The sequence below is a fragment of the Homarus americanus genome, unplaced genomic scaffold, assembly GCF_018991925.1.
Source record: "Homarus americanus isolate GMGI-L3 unplaced genomic scaffold, GMGI_Hamer_2.0 scaffold18044, whole genome shotgun sequence".
Classification (NCBI taxonomy): Eukaryota; Metazoa; Arthropoda; class Malacostraca; order Decapoda; family Nephropidae; genus Homarus; species Homarus americanus.
The window spans coordinates 271,936-286,703 of record NW_024746240.1 but is presented as its reverse complement, the minus strand read 5'-3'; the positions used below and the strand labels follow the sequence as shown (position 1 = coordinate 286,703).

Here is a 14,768-nt window from a genome sequence, read left to right as displayed (position 1 = left end):
TGAGGGTTATCATGTGGTATAGTAATTCCCTGACTGGTGGTGTTATGAGGGGCATCACGTGGTTTCGTAATCCCCTCACAGATAGTGTTATGAGGGGCCTGATGTGGTGTGGTAATTCTCTCACAGATGGTGTTATGAGGAACCTCACATGATGCTGAAGCAACTCATTCACTACGTTGTGTCGTAGCATCATGGGGACACCATGTGGTCTGGTGTCACAGGACCTCACTCACTCAAGTGAGTGAGGTGTGGTCCCAGGCCTCCCCATCGTGGACGGATTAACACATAGCTAGTGTTGTTGAGTCTCACGGGCAGTTATCATTGGGTACCCGGGACCTCACTGTGTGAAGGGTAGCTTGGGTACGACTCAGCTGTTACTGTTGAATTGTTTTTTACTGACGTAAGCACTGTTCACCACCATTCAACACTGGTTCCATTCATTTCTTAAATGAAATAGTAACTTCTGGCGAGAACTTGTTGATATTCCTGTGGGGAGAAGAGGTTCAGGGGAGGGAGTTGGTAGGGCCAACGTAACAGTTGACCTGGCTGCTCCCAGAGGAGCGCCAGGTACGTCATGACCCTTCGGTGTGTGTAATAATAATAATAATAATTAACGGTTTATTGAGAAAGTTCTGAAGGCTGAAAATATGCATTAGACAAAAATGACTTATTACATACAAAGACATGGGGTGGGTGGGTCGTTTAACAAAAGCTTTCATTATTGAAAGGAGAAGGGACATGAATTAAATTATTACAGTTTGCAGCTGATGGCCCGGGCTGGTGTCTTGCCATGCTGTGTGAGGTCACATGGCCTCGTGGTTCAGTTACTCGTCCGTAGGTTTTGACATGAAGGACTTCACGTGGTCATGGAGGCACCGGATGGTGTGGTGTTCACGTGGTGCAGTAACTCGTTCGTAGATGTTGATATGAAGGACCTCATGTAGTCATGGGGACACCATGTGGTGTGGGGTGGTGTCACAGTACCTCACTCTGGTGGGTGGTGTTGTGTTATCTCGTATTCAGGTGTGAAGCCGACCCACTGTTGTTCTCATGGTGGACTGATTAGCACCTCCTGGTCAGAAAATGGTGGTCAGTTCCCAGGGGTGCTTATCTCACTGGTGGGTCACTGTTCTCATTGGTACTGTCTAGTGCTAAATTCACTGGCTTAAACACTGTTCATCACTGTTCTACACTGAACCCACTTCTTTCCGAAACGAAATTGTTACTTTTGATTATGTTGATATCCCGGTGGTGAGGATGGTCGGGGAGAGGGACTTAAGGAATGGGGCCAAACATGGCAGTGGGGCCGCTGCTCAGCAGCGCCTGGTAGGTCTTGACCCTCCGGTGGCCAAGTGTGTGTGTGTGTGTGTGTGTGTGCGTGTGTGTGTGTGTGTGTGTGACCTATTCTTGGTGTCTTTTGTTATGAATGAGTATTAAGTTTTAAATACTTCCTGCACGCGGCCTTTTATTAATGGAATTCCAGTTAAATGCCGAGAGCTACTATAGCTAAGACTGTGAATGTTGTCAAGTCCAGTTTTCTGTCGTTGGTGGACTTAAAACTGATTCTGAAACTGATGATTCAGCCAAAAGTTACATATGTGAAGGGATAATAAAATACTCTTTTTATTCAACAGTGCCTTAGTCATATTAACATTTACATGGCAAGGAAAGCATAATCTAGAAAACATACATAACAAATATTTTATCATCTGAAAGTAAAGAAATTCTTCTTGTGTTATTATATTTATATACTAAAATATTTTAGTTTAATATTGATCAAGCTTTCAAATAAATCATACAGCAATATTCAGAGCTGAATTATATAAACAGATGTATACAATTGTGTGTAATTATATGCATGTATTCATATATTCCTTCATATTCAAACTAACTTCGAAAAATTTACAACCGCAGGAGGAGAAATATTGTGTTTGTTTCATGTAATTTGTCAGACTAAAGTGTTGGGTCTTAAAGGTGATTATTTATATTTGTTGCTTAAGCTCTTTCCTTACTCAGTCCCCCTCCTCCTTACCCAGCCCCTTACCCGGCCCCTCCTCCTTACCCAGCCCCTTACCCGGCCCCCCTCCTTACCCAGCCCCATCCTCCTTACCCCAGCCCCCTCCTTACCCAACCCTCCTTCCCTTTCCACTTGTCCTAAACTTCATATTGTCACTTTGTCAATAAACAGAGTCGGTATTGAGGAGCGCGGGGCGAGGATACCGTCTTAACATAAACTCTCTGTCTATTTGCATATTTTCTTCCGTAGTTGAATATGTGAAAGTAGAGAGGAAAGGGAGTGGGGTGAAGAATTAAGGGGAGAAGTGAGAAAGGGAATAAAGTAGGGATAAGGAAGGGGGTTAATAAAGGAAGCGGGATTTAGTGTAAGAGGAATATTGGTTTAATCCTAAGATGGTGATAATCCATTCTCTCTCTCTCTCTCTCTCTCTCTCTCTCTCTCTAAGGTCAGGTATTTTGCACATTGCGAAAATTCCATTAATACAGAACTAAAATCCTGACTATATTATATGAAAAATTCCTCAATGTTCAGTCTTCCTTCCTAAGATAAACCCTTGGCAATATTTCCAAGATGACCCCACATATCCTGTATCACAATCTATGAGAGACCTACCCCATGTATCACAATGACCCCCCCATGTATTGCCATCTGTGAGAAACCTGCAACCATGTATCATAATATAAACGAAATGATCCCCCCTCCCCCACCCCCCATGTGTCGCCATCAGTGTAAGATGACCTCCTCCCTCCCTCAACCATGTATTGTCATCTGTGAGAGACCAACCCCATGTATCACAATATGTGGACACTCGGGGTAGAGAGGAAGGGGGATCAAGTGTCACCATGAGCCCACCCCCCCCCAACATGCGACGCTCCTGACTGCCTCCCACAAATCAATAAAAGCTGTCTGATCTTCCGCCCAGCAGTGGCAAGTTGGTTCCTCATCTTGCTACACTCTACTCCAACACAGTACTCCAACACTATTCTCCAACACTATCTTCTAACACTTTTTCTCCAACACTATCTTCTAACACAATACTCAAACACTATCTCCCACCACTATCCTCCTACACTCCACCACTATTCTCTAGGTGTCATTCAATACTTTACCCCAACATATTTCTTCATCATCCCCCAACACTAATTTCCTGTTGTATTCCCTAAAACTATTCTCCAACATTATCAACTAATATTGTCCTCCAACATGATCTCTTGTCTTGCCTTTCAATACTTTCCTTCGACACACTCCGCCAACACTATACTCCAGGCAATGGTATCAGGTGTCTCGGTATTAGAGCTCAGTGTTTTAATAAGCGACGCCACACCGTTACCAAACACATTCAGCCAGCCAGTCAGTCAGTCAGTCAATCAGCCAGATGGACAGTCTTTTAACCAGTCAGTCCTCCAGAGCCATTTGATCAACCAAGAAACCAGTTAGACTGTCAAAAAAAGAAAGGTAGATAGATATAAAGACTGTCAGACATCCAGTCATTTACTCAACCGGTTATTATTATTATTATTATTATTATTATTATTATTATTATTATTATTATTATTATTATTATTATTATTATTATTATTATTATTATTATCATTATTATTATTATTATTATTATTATTATTATCATCTTTAAAATTATTATCATTATTATTATCAATCGACCATTTCGTTAGCCAGGCAAACAACCTTAAAACGTCATTCAATTTGTTAATTAGTGAAACAGTTAGGCAAGTATATGGATAGAAAAACAAACAGAATGCCAGAAAGACCTTGAGCCAGACATACAGACAGACATACAGACAGACAGGAGGCAAGCAAGCAGACAGGCAGCCGGTTTCTTGACTGGTTCTCGCACCTCGCCTTTAGTTCGGACCTGGGCTGTGTGTGTGTGTGTGTGTGTGTGTGTGTGTGTGTGTGTGTGTGTGTGTTCACGTTACGGTCCACTTCGCCAGTGTTTTGTGGCCTATAAAGTCCCGTGGATTCATGACACATGCAGCAGTAGGGGAGGGAGGGAGATGGCTGGAAGGATGGGGTAGGTAGGAGGAAGGGGAGAGGGGGGGATAGGGGAAAGAGGAGGGGGGGGGAATAAGTAAGAGAGAGATGGACGGAGGGGGTTGGTAGGGAGAGAGGGAGGGGTGGATAGGGGAAAGAGGGAGGGAAGACGGATGGACGGAAGGGGTGGGGGGAGGAGGGAGGATATACCACGACAGACAGGTGTTGGGGAGAGTGAGTGAGTGTGTGTGTGTGTGGGCCTAAACAAGATAGTTTTAAAAGGTGTTGAATAGTGTAGTGGTAGGTTGAAGGTGTGTGTGTGTGCGCGCGAGACTGTAAATTTGCTGGAGTGTGTGTACAGTGCGTGGAAAGGGCATAGGTGTGGAATAGTGTGGATGAGAGAACCGGGCATAGGAAAGGAAGAAGTTTAAGTATGAGAAACGGGTTATAGGTAAAGAAGGGAAGACTTCTGAATGAAAAAAAAGGTATATTGGATTTCAGAACTTCAGAATAATAAGGCATGAAAGCTGACTGGAGATTATATGGAACATTTAAGTTACCCTAGGAATTCCTTATATTCTGTTTTCTTTTATCATCAGCTGCCATATTAGTTACAGAGAACGTAACTTTTGATGGGTAGCTGAAGTATAACTGATCCTATGACCTTTTTTCCTTTTTTATTTATCATTTCACCATTTATCATCATGTTAGCTGGCTGGTCTGTTCTTTGTTATTTGGTTACTATGTCCCTACCCCCTCTTTCTCTGACTTGAGGCAGTAGGCACTTCAGAAGACATCTTAGCGTTTTAAGAGATGAATCGTTACAAATGACGAGCAAGATAAAAATATGCATATTTAGTCCAGAAAGCAAGCTAATTCAGTGACTAGTATCCTCAAATGATAATCTATTACGTTTCTATTTGATGTGAAGGTCTCTTGAAATATAAGAATGTTTACCCTAGAAGATTTTGTCCATTTTCTGTAGTCGGCATCGTAAGGTCGTTTTAGCGGGATAACTGTATTATATTGAATTTCGCGTGAGAATCGTCGCAACTTCGCTAATTCCTCATACATAAACGATATACCATCATTCTATTTCATTGTAAAATTCGTAAATCATAAATTCCTTGTAAAATGGTGCCGAATCTAAGATAGTGGTATTTTGGAATTATCTAAGGTTCAAACCCTTCTTTAATAAACTAAAAGGCCACAGATCCCAAACTAGATTAATGTTTTGGAAATATCAAGAGAAAACAGCTCTAAGTAATATAAATGCAAGTTATGTCATATGTTGATTATTTTTACTTGGCCGGGTAGGTAAGAGTGACACAAATATTACACTAACTCCGTTTTTAACCAACTACCTATTTTTTTATTTTCTTTTATCCTCTTCACCACTGATCGGCTCGTTAGCCGCTTCGGCGATCTTTCACGTCTCTGTTACGCACTGTTGGCAAGTACTGGGCATGCACCGGCTCCTGAATGTACTTGAACCTGCTCCAGTGTTGGTCAAGTCTTGTCTTGAAAGAGCTCACACTCGATGCCGTCACAACACTTTCTGGCAGATTGTTCCAAGAGTTTACAACCCTCACGCCGAACAAGTTTGCCCTCACAGTTTTCTGGACTTGGGGCTTCTTCAATCTTGAGCTGTGACCCTTTGTGGGGCGAGCGTCCGCCAGCTCCAAGTAAGGACACTCGACTGAGTAGTGCCCCCTTGAGATGCTTATACACCTCAATTAGGTCACCCCTTGCCCGTCTGTAGTATAAGCTAGGCAAGTTCAGGCGCTTCAATCTCTCAGGGTAGCTGAGGTGCCGAAGTGCAGGCACCAGTCTGGTGGCCCTACTTTGAACATTTTCAACCAACTGACAGTCCCTAGCATATCTCGGGGATCAGACGGGGTGACAGATGGGGAAGCACTTCACTCTTGAAGATCGTTACGAGGGACGGACCGTCTAGATATCTGAACGACCTTCTTATAAGACCCAATAATTTATTTGCCTGATTTACCTTCTTCTCGCAATGGCCCGAGAACTCAGCTCATTGTCAACATACACACCTAGGTCCTTCTCACTTTCAGTCTCAAATAGTGCAGTTTCTTCATCCCGTTGGGGCATATGATATGCCTCCTTACCGTTGGTACGCCCCAGGTGCATCCTCTCACACTTCGTGACATTGAATCTCAGCAGCCATTTCTTCGACCATTCTTGGAGCCCACAGAGGTCCTTCTGCAGCTCTTCACAGTCGGCTTGGTTCTTGATTTCCCGAAATAACTTGACGTCATCGGCAAACATTTGTATGGAGGAGTGTACAACGTCAGGCATGTCATTTATGAAACAAACAAACAACAGCTTGTGACAGGTGCGGATGATGATTTCGTGCCATTAATCACCACACACTGCTTTCGGTCATGTAGAAAGTCTTCTATCCACGCTAGGACATTTCCCCGAATTCTGTACCCTTCCAGTTTGATTTTCAGCCTTTCGTGGGGTACACTGTCGAAAGCCTTGGCAAAATCTAGGTAACCTATAAGAAATGATGTAAGTAAATTAGGTAATTAGACACAATTTTTCCTTGAGTGAATCTCGCAATAAAACTTCACATTTTTTCCTTCTGTACATAAACATTTATTATTATTTCACATGTTACGATGTCATAATTTTTTTACTATTACACAAAAATCCAGTTACTATTCAAATCTATTTTTATTATCAACATCATTCAACGACTACATAACTACATTAGTCAAAATGATGTAGGTGTTTATAAATGTATTGCTTCCGTTTATTGTAGGCTGCTCACTACCAGTAACAAATGTATGTAGGAATGTAACTACCCACAAAAAGATATTGTTCTCTATTTTCTGGGACACATTTCTTTATCTCTCGCTATCTCTCTCTCTCTCTTTATCTCTCTCTCTATCTCTCTCAACCCGGAACCGCCGTAGTTCAGTGCCTCTCCTGGTGTGTAAGAATCTTTGTAAGTCGCACATCCAAGGTGGGGCCTCCTAGGTGTGGTGGAGACGTGGGGCTTCCAATGATGAACTTGTGTGGCTGCCCTCGTCGAGCACCTTAGCCTGTGCAATGTTTGAAGGCATTGCGTCACTAGCCTTAGATGGAATTGTCTCGGTGCTTTAGGCAAGTAGAGAGGGTGTTTTGTGTGTGTGTGTATGTGTGTGTGTGTTTAAGATGAATGATACTAATAATATCAATAATAATTAACGGTTTATTGAAATAACATGAGTCAAAAGGCTGAAAATGTACAATAAGTTACTTAATTGTAACTAACAAAAATGAGATTGGTAGGGAGTGAAGGCAATGGTTAAGTACGAGTAGTTGAAAACCTTTACAATGGTTGGGACGGGGCTGTTCTCTTAGCGATTAGTACGTGGTGTTATGGACTGGACGCAGTTTTAGTGTTGAATAACAATTTGCGGACCGGGGATTATTATTATTATTATTATTATTATTATTATTATTATTATTATTATTATTATTATTATTATTATTATTATTTTATTATTATTATTTATTATTATTATTATTATTATTATTATTATTATTATTATTATTATTATTATTATTATTATTATTTATTTATTTTTTTACTGAGATGGCAGTATCAGGTTTACACGCATGACAGTCGTAGTGTTTCTCAGGGCCTGCCGACACCTGTCCTCACCCAGGCAATCTATACCCAGCAACACCCACGTTGTACCGTGTCACACCCATACCCATATACACACTCATTTCATTCTTACACCCTCTCACTACACAACCCAGTGACTGTCTTTTTTTGTCTAATAATTAAATTGATCAGGTATTCTGCAAATAAAAACACAAAAGCAAGCACTCATTATACTATACAGCGTGTTGCCAAGTGTACATTTATTAATCTTATTTCTTCTTATCACCAGAACACTCAAGATAGACCATACGGAGAGCTCATCTTGTGACTTTGTGGTTATCACTGTCAGTTCTCGAGTCCGTATCAACCTCAGTCCCACGCTTCTCACCAACAGCAGTGTCAAGTCCAATGCCATCAATAGTGTCATAAACATCAACATAACTATTGACACTAACAACATTACCATCACCCTCAGCAGTAGCAATACCAGCAGAAGCATGCACAGGAACAATGTTTACTTCTGCAGGCTGTTCCTCGCTGCTTGGTTTTCTATGGCAGCGTTGGGCGACCAGCAAGAGGCTGTGCTGACTGATGTGGTAGATGACACCGCCTTACCTGTGGAGAGTGTAGACAATGCCGCCGTGCCTGTGGAGTGTACAGAAGACGCCCCTGTACCCATGGATGGTGTTGAAGTCGTCATTGTACCTTTAGAGGGAGCAGGAGACGCACCCAGTAAGGTCGAGCCTGTGGAATACATAGGAGCTGTACTGGAATACACGCCCTATAGTGACTGGGACGCTGGAGGCCTGGCCATACTGAAGGAGAACGCCCGCATGTACCTGGACTATGCCGCCCTGGCCAAAATACAGGTGAACGTCCTTGGTCTTTAAGCGTGTTAGGTTTGGAGGATCAGGTTATGATGACTAGTTGTACCAGGTTATGATGACTAGTTGTACCAGGTTATGATGACTAGTTGTACCAGGTTATGATGACTAGTTGTACCAGGTTATGATGACTAGTTGTACCAGGTTATGATGGTTAACTATAACAGGTCTGAGTTTTACGTTTCATTTTTGCAGTGAATTGCATTTCAGTCGCATAATATGATTATTTATTGCAGTAGTTCTCAATGCATCGTAGTTATTGTATTTAAATTTTACTGTATTGTATTATATTGTATTCTACTATTGTGTATTCTATTTTGTATTTGCCTTTAGTAATATCATGTATTGGTATGTGACATATTACGTTGATATTTTGGAATCGTCTTTTACTATATAAGTTTCGAATAGCAATTCATTACACTAGTATGATTTTGTTAAGTTAGGTTAGGTTAGGTTATGATTTATGTATATTATTGCATTATTCAGGAGGCGGACATCATAGTGTTTCCTGAGTGTGGTCTGACGAGTATCAACGTGACGGGCGGTGACTTCATGAGCTTGACTCAGGTGGTGCCCAACCCACTGGACCTGGCCATACCTTGTGATTTTCAAGACATCACTAATTACACACAGGTACAGTTCCGTTAAGAAGTTCGTTATACACCCGTTACACCCTTCCTCTGTTACAATAAGCCCGTTAATTAGTGTTTGGGTGTAATTCTTTGTTTAAACGAGAGGGAAATTTACACTTCCATACATTTCCTAAAGATGATGAACTAAGATACAGTGGATTAACCTCGGTAAGATAAACGATAACATCAGTACCAATAATGCCAGGATATGCAGTCTTCATTTTGAACCAAGTGCCTATGAGTACTGCACTTGGGCCTCCAGTACCAAAATCACAAATAAAATTCAAAGTTCCGTCGATCAGGATTTTTCTCTGGTATTTACAGCTAACAATAGTGAAAAATTTGTACTAATGTTTTTGTGTTGTATTATTAAGAGAATGATATAAAACCTGGAATACATCGGCATGAAACAGTGAATTAATATTGGGAATAAAGTAGATAATGTTGTTGGTTTTATCTCCAGAAGTGTAACAAACAGTACACAGGTTATATACAACAACATCTGACACTTGTTAGACTCTACCTTGATAATGCTCAGAAGAATAAGTTAAATAATTCTGGGGTCTTAGAAACCTCCCATATAAATACTGTATAGATACAAACTTAGTCTGAATTCCCCAGAAAGACGAGTGGTGAGCGTGGATACTTTACTGTTAAAGTAACTAGTAAGGCCAAGTGCTTTTGCACTTTATAGTGCATCTATTCCCTGGAGATTATAGAACTACCACTTCCGGCGGGTAGTGAACAGCGCTGCCAGAGGCTGAAAATCTGCATCCCACTGTATAAACATTATAACAACTAATAAATGTGATTATATACATTCTTCATAACTAAGTTGAAGTTGCAATACAAACATTCACATGATAACCCAAAAAATCTTTAAGCAGTGCGTATACATCTTTCGAGACACCCTGTATATATTAACCACTCCAACGTTAGACTACGAACTACAATATAACCTCATAACATTTTAAGATTATAGGCCAGTTGAGTGTCTCGGTAAATGTCTTGACGCTTGAAGCAGTTACGTGGAGTATAGTCTCGGTCACACGGCATCAATCATTGTGAGTGGAGAAATTGCTTAGTTGAAGTGTGATGATAAAACTTCTCTGAAGCGCATACAATCTTTATTCACCTTTAATGATTCGCCTTTAGGTGATGAAGACGCTGAGTTGTGGAGCTAGGGAACTTGAGATGTACCTGGTGGTAAATTTGAGTGAACAGGAAGACTGCAGGAACACTACTCAACCCAACCCAGAACCAAGCCACCCACACGGTTACACCCACGGCAGGGAAAAGGACGAGGTGAAGAGACGAATATATGAACCTCTCTCCCAGTTCAAGATGACTACAGAGAACCTAGCTGTGTCTGAAGGCTGTCTTGAGGAATCCAGTGACGATCCAGAAGGGACTGACAGAAGTGTTGGAGAGTGTCCCTCCTCTGGCTACCTCTTCTACAACACCCAGGTTGTGTTCGACCGTTCAGGTGCAGTTGTGGCCAGGTGAGTTTTGCCACTATAGTAAAAAGCCATTGTGTGTACGCTGAACTAAATCTTGCTGTTATGCACAAGACAAACTCAACCCACTTGTCTATTATAGAAATCAAAAGAACAGCTAGTAGGTACCAAAACTTGCACCCTTTGAAACTACCAGATTAACAATTGTCTATTACAGATGAAAAAACACTTGTCTTTTGTAGGTACCGCAAGAAACACCTGTACCTGGAATCGCAGTACACACCCGGGACAGAAGAGGACACCACTGCAATCTTCACCACCGATTTCGGAGTCGCCTTCACTCTCCAGGTATTAGCAATAACTTTCTCCTGCCCAAGTGAGCGCTCAAACTAACTCTTCCGTCTCCCAAAGTGTGTGCTATACTTGCCACCCTCTCAAACTCTCTTATGTGCTAAAGTTGTCTCCCTCCCTCAGGTGTGCTTTGATATCATGTACATGGACCCAGCGGTGAATAACGTGTTGGAAAGAGGCGTGATGGACGTTGCCATGAGTACTGCCTGGATTGATGAGCTGCCTTTCCTGACAAGTAATTCATGCTTTCCTTGTTTGTGTGTGTGTGTGTGTGTCAGAAATCATGAATTTTATGATGAAATTTACTAAATTGTTAACCAAATTATCATGTTACACGTTAGTCTTCGCCAGACGTGGATACGATGTGTAACATTATTGCATGTTTCTGATGATTAGTTTCAGAAAATGGAACGTTAAATATTCGTCTTTTAATTAGAGAGGAGTGAACACTTAAGCCATGACGCAAACTTTGATGTTATTAGATGTGTTCTCTTGGCAACATTTACAAGGAAGATATAAACTTAAAATTACTTTGAGAATCTGTTCAGTGTTTTGCTAACATAACCCAATTGTGACTCCAGCTCCCCAGATCTTTAATGGATGGAGTACGGGCCTGGGTGTTAACCTGCTGGTGGCTGACTACCATGACGTCACCTCTGGTAAGCTGGGCTCCGGGATCTTCCGAGGGGTGAACTCACACACGTCTGATTACATTTACGATCACCAAGGAGGCTCGTCGCTTCTGGTAGGTCGTGTGTCAACGCTCGGAACTCGACGGGCAGAACTCCCAGAAGATGGTAGACCGAGACCAAGAGAAGAAGAAGCTCCTGAGGGTGCTAGTGAGATCCACGACGACGCTTCAAGACAACGTCCACCGACGGCGACATACTACACCCACCAGACACACTTCTACACCGACGAAACTCATAAATACAGTGTGGGTTTAGAGGATCCACCCAACGTGTCTTATCCACGGGATAATGAGCAAAACACAGAGCAAACTACGATCAGCGATGATATGTATTTCATGCACGAAGATTTGAGTCTATATAATCACTACGTGTTAGACAGAGCAGATGCAAATATTTTGTTTGTAAAGACGCTGTGCCACAATGACAGTCTGTGCTGCACCGTGGCTTATTCTTACTCAGACGACGACGTTGAGGAGGGTTTGTACATGCTCCTGGCATACAGCGGCGTGGTGAAGAAGGGTGGTGGAACCTACAGCATGTTTACCCAAGTATGTGCGATCGTCTTCTGCCTGAGTGAAGACGTTATGGATTGCGCGCGCATCGAAGGCCAGAACCCACGAACGTCCTCATACCACACGTATGAGCTGATTGGAACGTTCGCCACGCCATATGTCTATCCGTCCGTCTTTACCCAGAAACTGACTCTCATTAACGAAACTGTCTGGACGTTCAACAACACAATCGTGAACGAGACGAGAAATGATTGCAGCATCTACTTGAATGATCCGGTTCCCGATCTACTGTCACTGACGATGTTTGGTCGATGGTTTGAGAGGGACCCCCAGGAGTCGACGAGAACGGTATAAAGCTCTCTCTCTCTCTCTCTCTCTCTCTCTCTCTCTCTCTCTCTTATTCATATACTAGCGGAATCGCCTCCCTCCGGGCGGCTCTTTCGCTAGGTTCAAGATTTCTTAAGAGCATTATAGGAGTTCCAATCTTGAGAGTGAGGTGGTGAGGAGGCATTCCAGCGGGCTCCAAAGAATTAAGTGTTACGAGTTGGGGATTTAGAATATAGTTATACGTCTACCCAGATCCCAACAGGTAACAAAAAAACAAAACAAAGACAATCGGACTATAAAAGGGTAGACAAAGGATGCGAATTTTCGTTGTGTATAATAAAGTACCATGAATCCCTTAACAAAATATTCAGCTTATAAATTACCCTTAACCAAACTTAACCTAAACATTAACAGTATATACATATTAATAAAACATAAAACAATCTTGAAGCAAGTGGACGTGGGGGAGGCAATACAAGATACAAGTACTTAAGTGAGGAGCTGAGATGGCTGACGAGTAAGGCTGAGTATTGTAGAAGACGGTAAATAGTCACTGTCCGTAGGTTTAGAGGATAGATGATCCTGTGGTCACTTCCCAGAGCCAAGTTCTCTCTCCTCGAATTGGAGCTCACAAAGAAGACTTGGAGGAAGTGACGCAACAACCAGGATATGGAGAAGGGAAACCCCGGAGTGTTAACTAAGACGAGTCATACTCGTGTCTCGTCCCTAGATGGCCTTGCTCGTGGTGCTGGGTAGGTAGATCAGGACAATAGATGGCGTGGTTCGTAGTGCTGGGTGGAGGGGTTCGTAACATAAGGAATTCTGCATGGTACTGGACTGCTTGGTCCTGGTCGATTACTGTATCAACAGATTTGAATGAGGTCTCACTGCCTGGAAGCTGTCTGAGTAGAGTCATGTTGATTTCAGCCAATGTTTCATTCTTTGGTGCCAGAATTGCGCGTTCACGCAGCCACTTGTGATCCTTGTAGTGGTGGATAATGTTTGGGTAGACCATGTTAGTGAGCTCAGTTGAGGACTTTACAACATTTCCACATCCTTTTCAACCTCTGTGTGGTTTAACGGGTCTGGTCGGGTTGGGTGTGTCGGATCGGGTTGGTTGGAGTTTTTTTTTTGAGATCCCCACATGACACTTGCTATCCATGCCAAGTTTGGTTCGGGCGCCTCATTCGCTAGGCCACGGTAGGACGCCACCCTCCGGGAGGCTCCACATTGTCTCACTGTTCAGTCCCCAAAACTTCTTCTTTCATCATTAGTTCATTAACGGTGTATGTAAGTTCCACTACAACGGTAAAGCAAAGTATATTCTTTTAGCATTAAACTGTTATTATTTTATTGTCTAATCATCACTACATATAACACCAACCATCATCATCACTACATATAACACCATCCATCATCACTACATATAACACCATCCATCATCATCACTACATATAACACCATCCATCATCATCACTACATATAACACCATCCATCATCACTACATATAACACCATCCATCATCACTACATATAACACCATCCATCATCACTACATATAACACCATCCATCATCACTACATATAACACCATCCATCATCACTACATATAACACCATCCATCATCACTACATATAACACCACCCATCATCACTACATATAACACCATCCATCATCACTACATATAACACCATCCATCATCACTACATAACACCATCCATCATCACTACATATAACACCATCCATCATCATCACTACATATAACACCATCCATCATCATCTACATATAACACCATCCATCATCATCACTACATATAACACCATCCATCATCACTACATATATCACATCATCATCACTATATAACATCATCACTACATATAACACCATCCATCATCATCACTACATATAACACCATCCATCATCATCACTACATATAACACCATCCATCATCATCACTACATATAACACCATCCATCATCACTACAGATCGGTAAAGTAGGTTCCGAGATTCTCGTGCGGACACAGAAACACACATACTTCTTTGTTTTATATATATAGATAGATTCTTAAGGCAACAGTTGAATAGTTTTGATAAATCTGGCCATAGATCTCTTTAATCTACTCCCTAACTTTGAGTATCAGTTATTATAAAACTTTGTTATATTACATTTTGATAAATAAAACAGTTATGGGTTCTCGCTTCTTGTTATATCCTTTTTATGAACGATTTAGAGTAACAACAACCTATTTAGCTATCTTGTGTCTAGTTTTCATGTCCTC

The 14,768-nt window shown here is 41.8% G+C and overlaps 1 protein-coding gene across 1 annotated transcript; it reads left to right on the top strand.

Annotated features, from left to right (window-relative positions):
- Positions 1–6,995: 6,995 nt before the first annotated feature.
- On the top strand, positions 6,996–12,589 carry LOC121879180 (biotinidase-like). The gene is made up of 7 exons (XM_042385778.1): positions 6,996–7,144; positions 7,924–8,503; positions 9,005–9,151; positions 10,306–10,652; positions 10,850–10,955; positions 11,082–11,193; positions 11,540–12,589. Exons 1-7 carry the CDS (start codon positions 7,122–7,124, stop codon positions 12,514–12,516), a joined length of 2,292 nt encoding a protein of 763 aa, XP_042241712.1. The 5' UTR covers positions 6,996–7,121; the 3' UTR covers positions 12,517–12,589.
- Positions 12,590–14,768: the final 2,179 nt, after the last annotated feature.

Coding starts and splice junctions, on each gene's coding strand:
- LOC121879180 (XM_042385778.1), top strand. CDS start 7,122: ATGGAATTGTCTCGGTGCTTTAG. Junction 9,152..10,305: donor ACATCACTAATTACACACAG/GTACAGTTCCGT, acceptor ATTCGCCTTTAG/GTGATGAAGACGCTGAGTTG. Junction 11,194..11,539: donor TGAGCTGCCTTTCCTGACAA/GTAATTCATGCT, acceptor TTGTGACTCCAG/CTCCCCAGATCTTTAATGGA.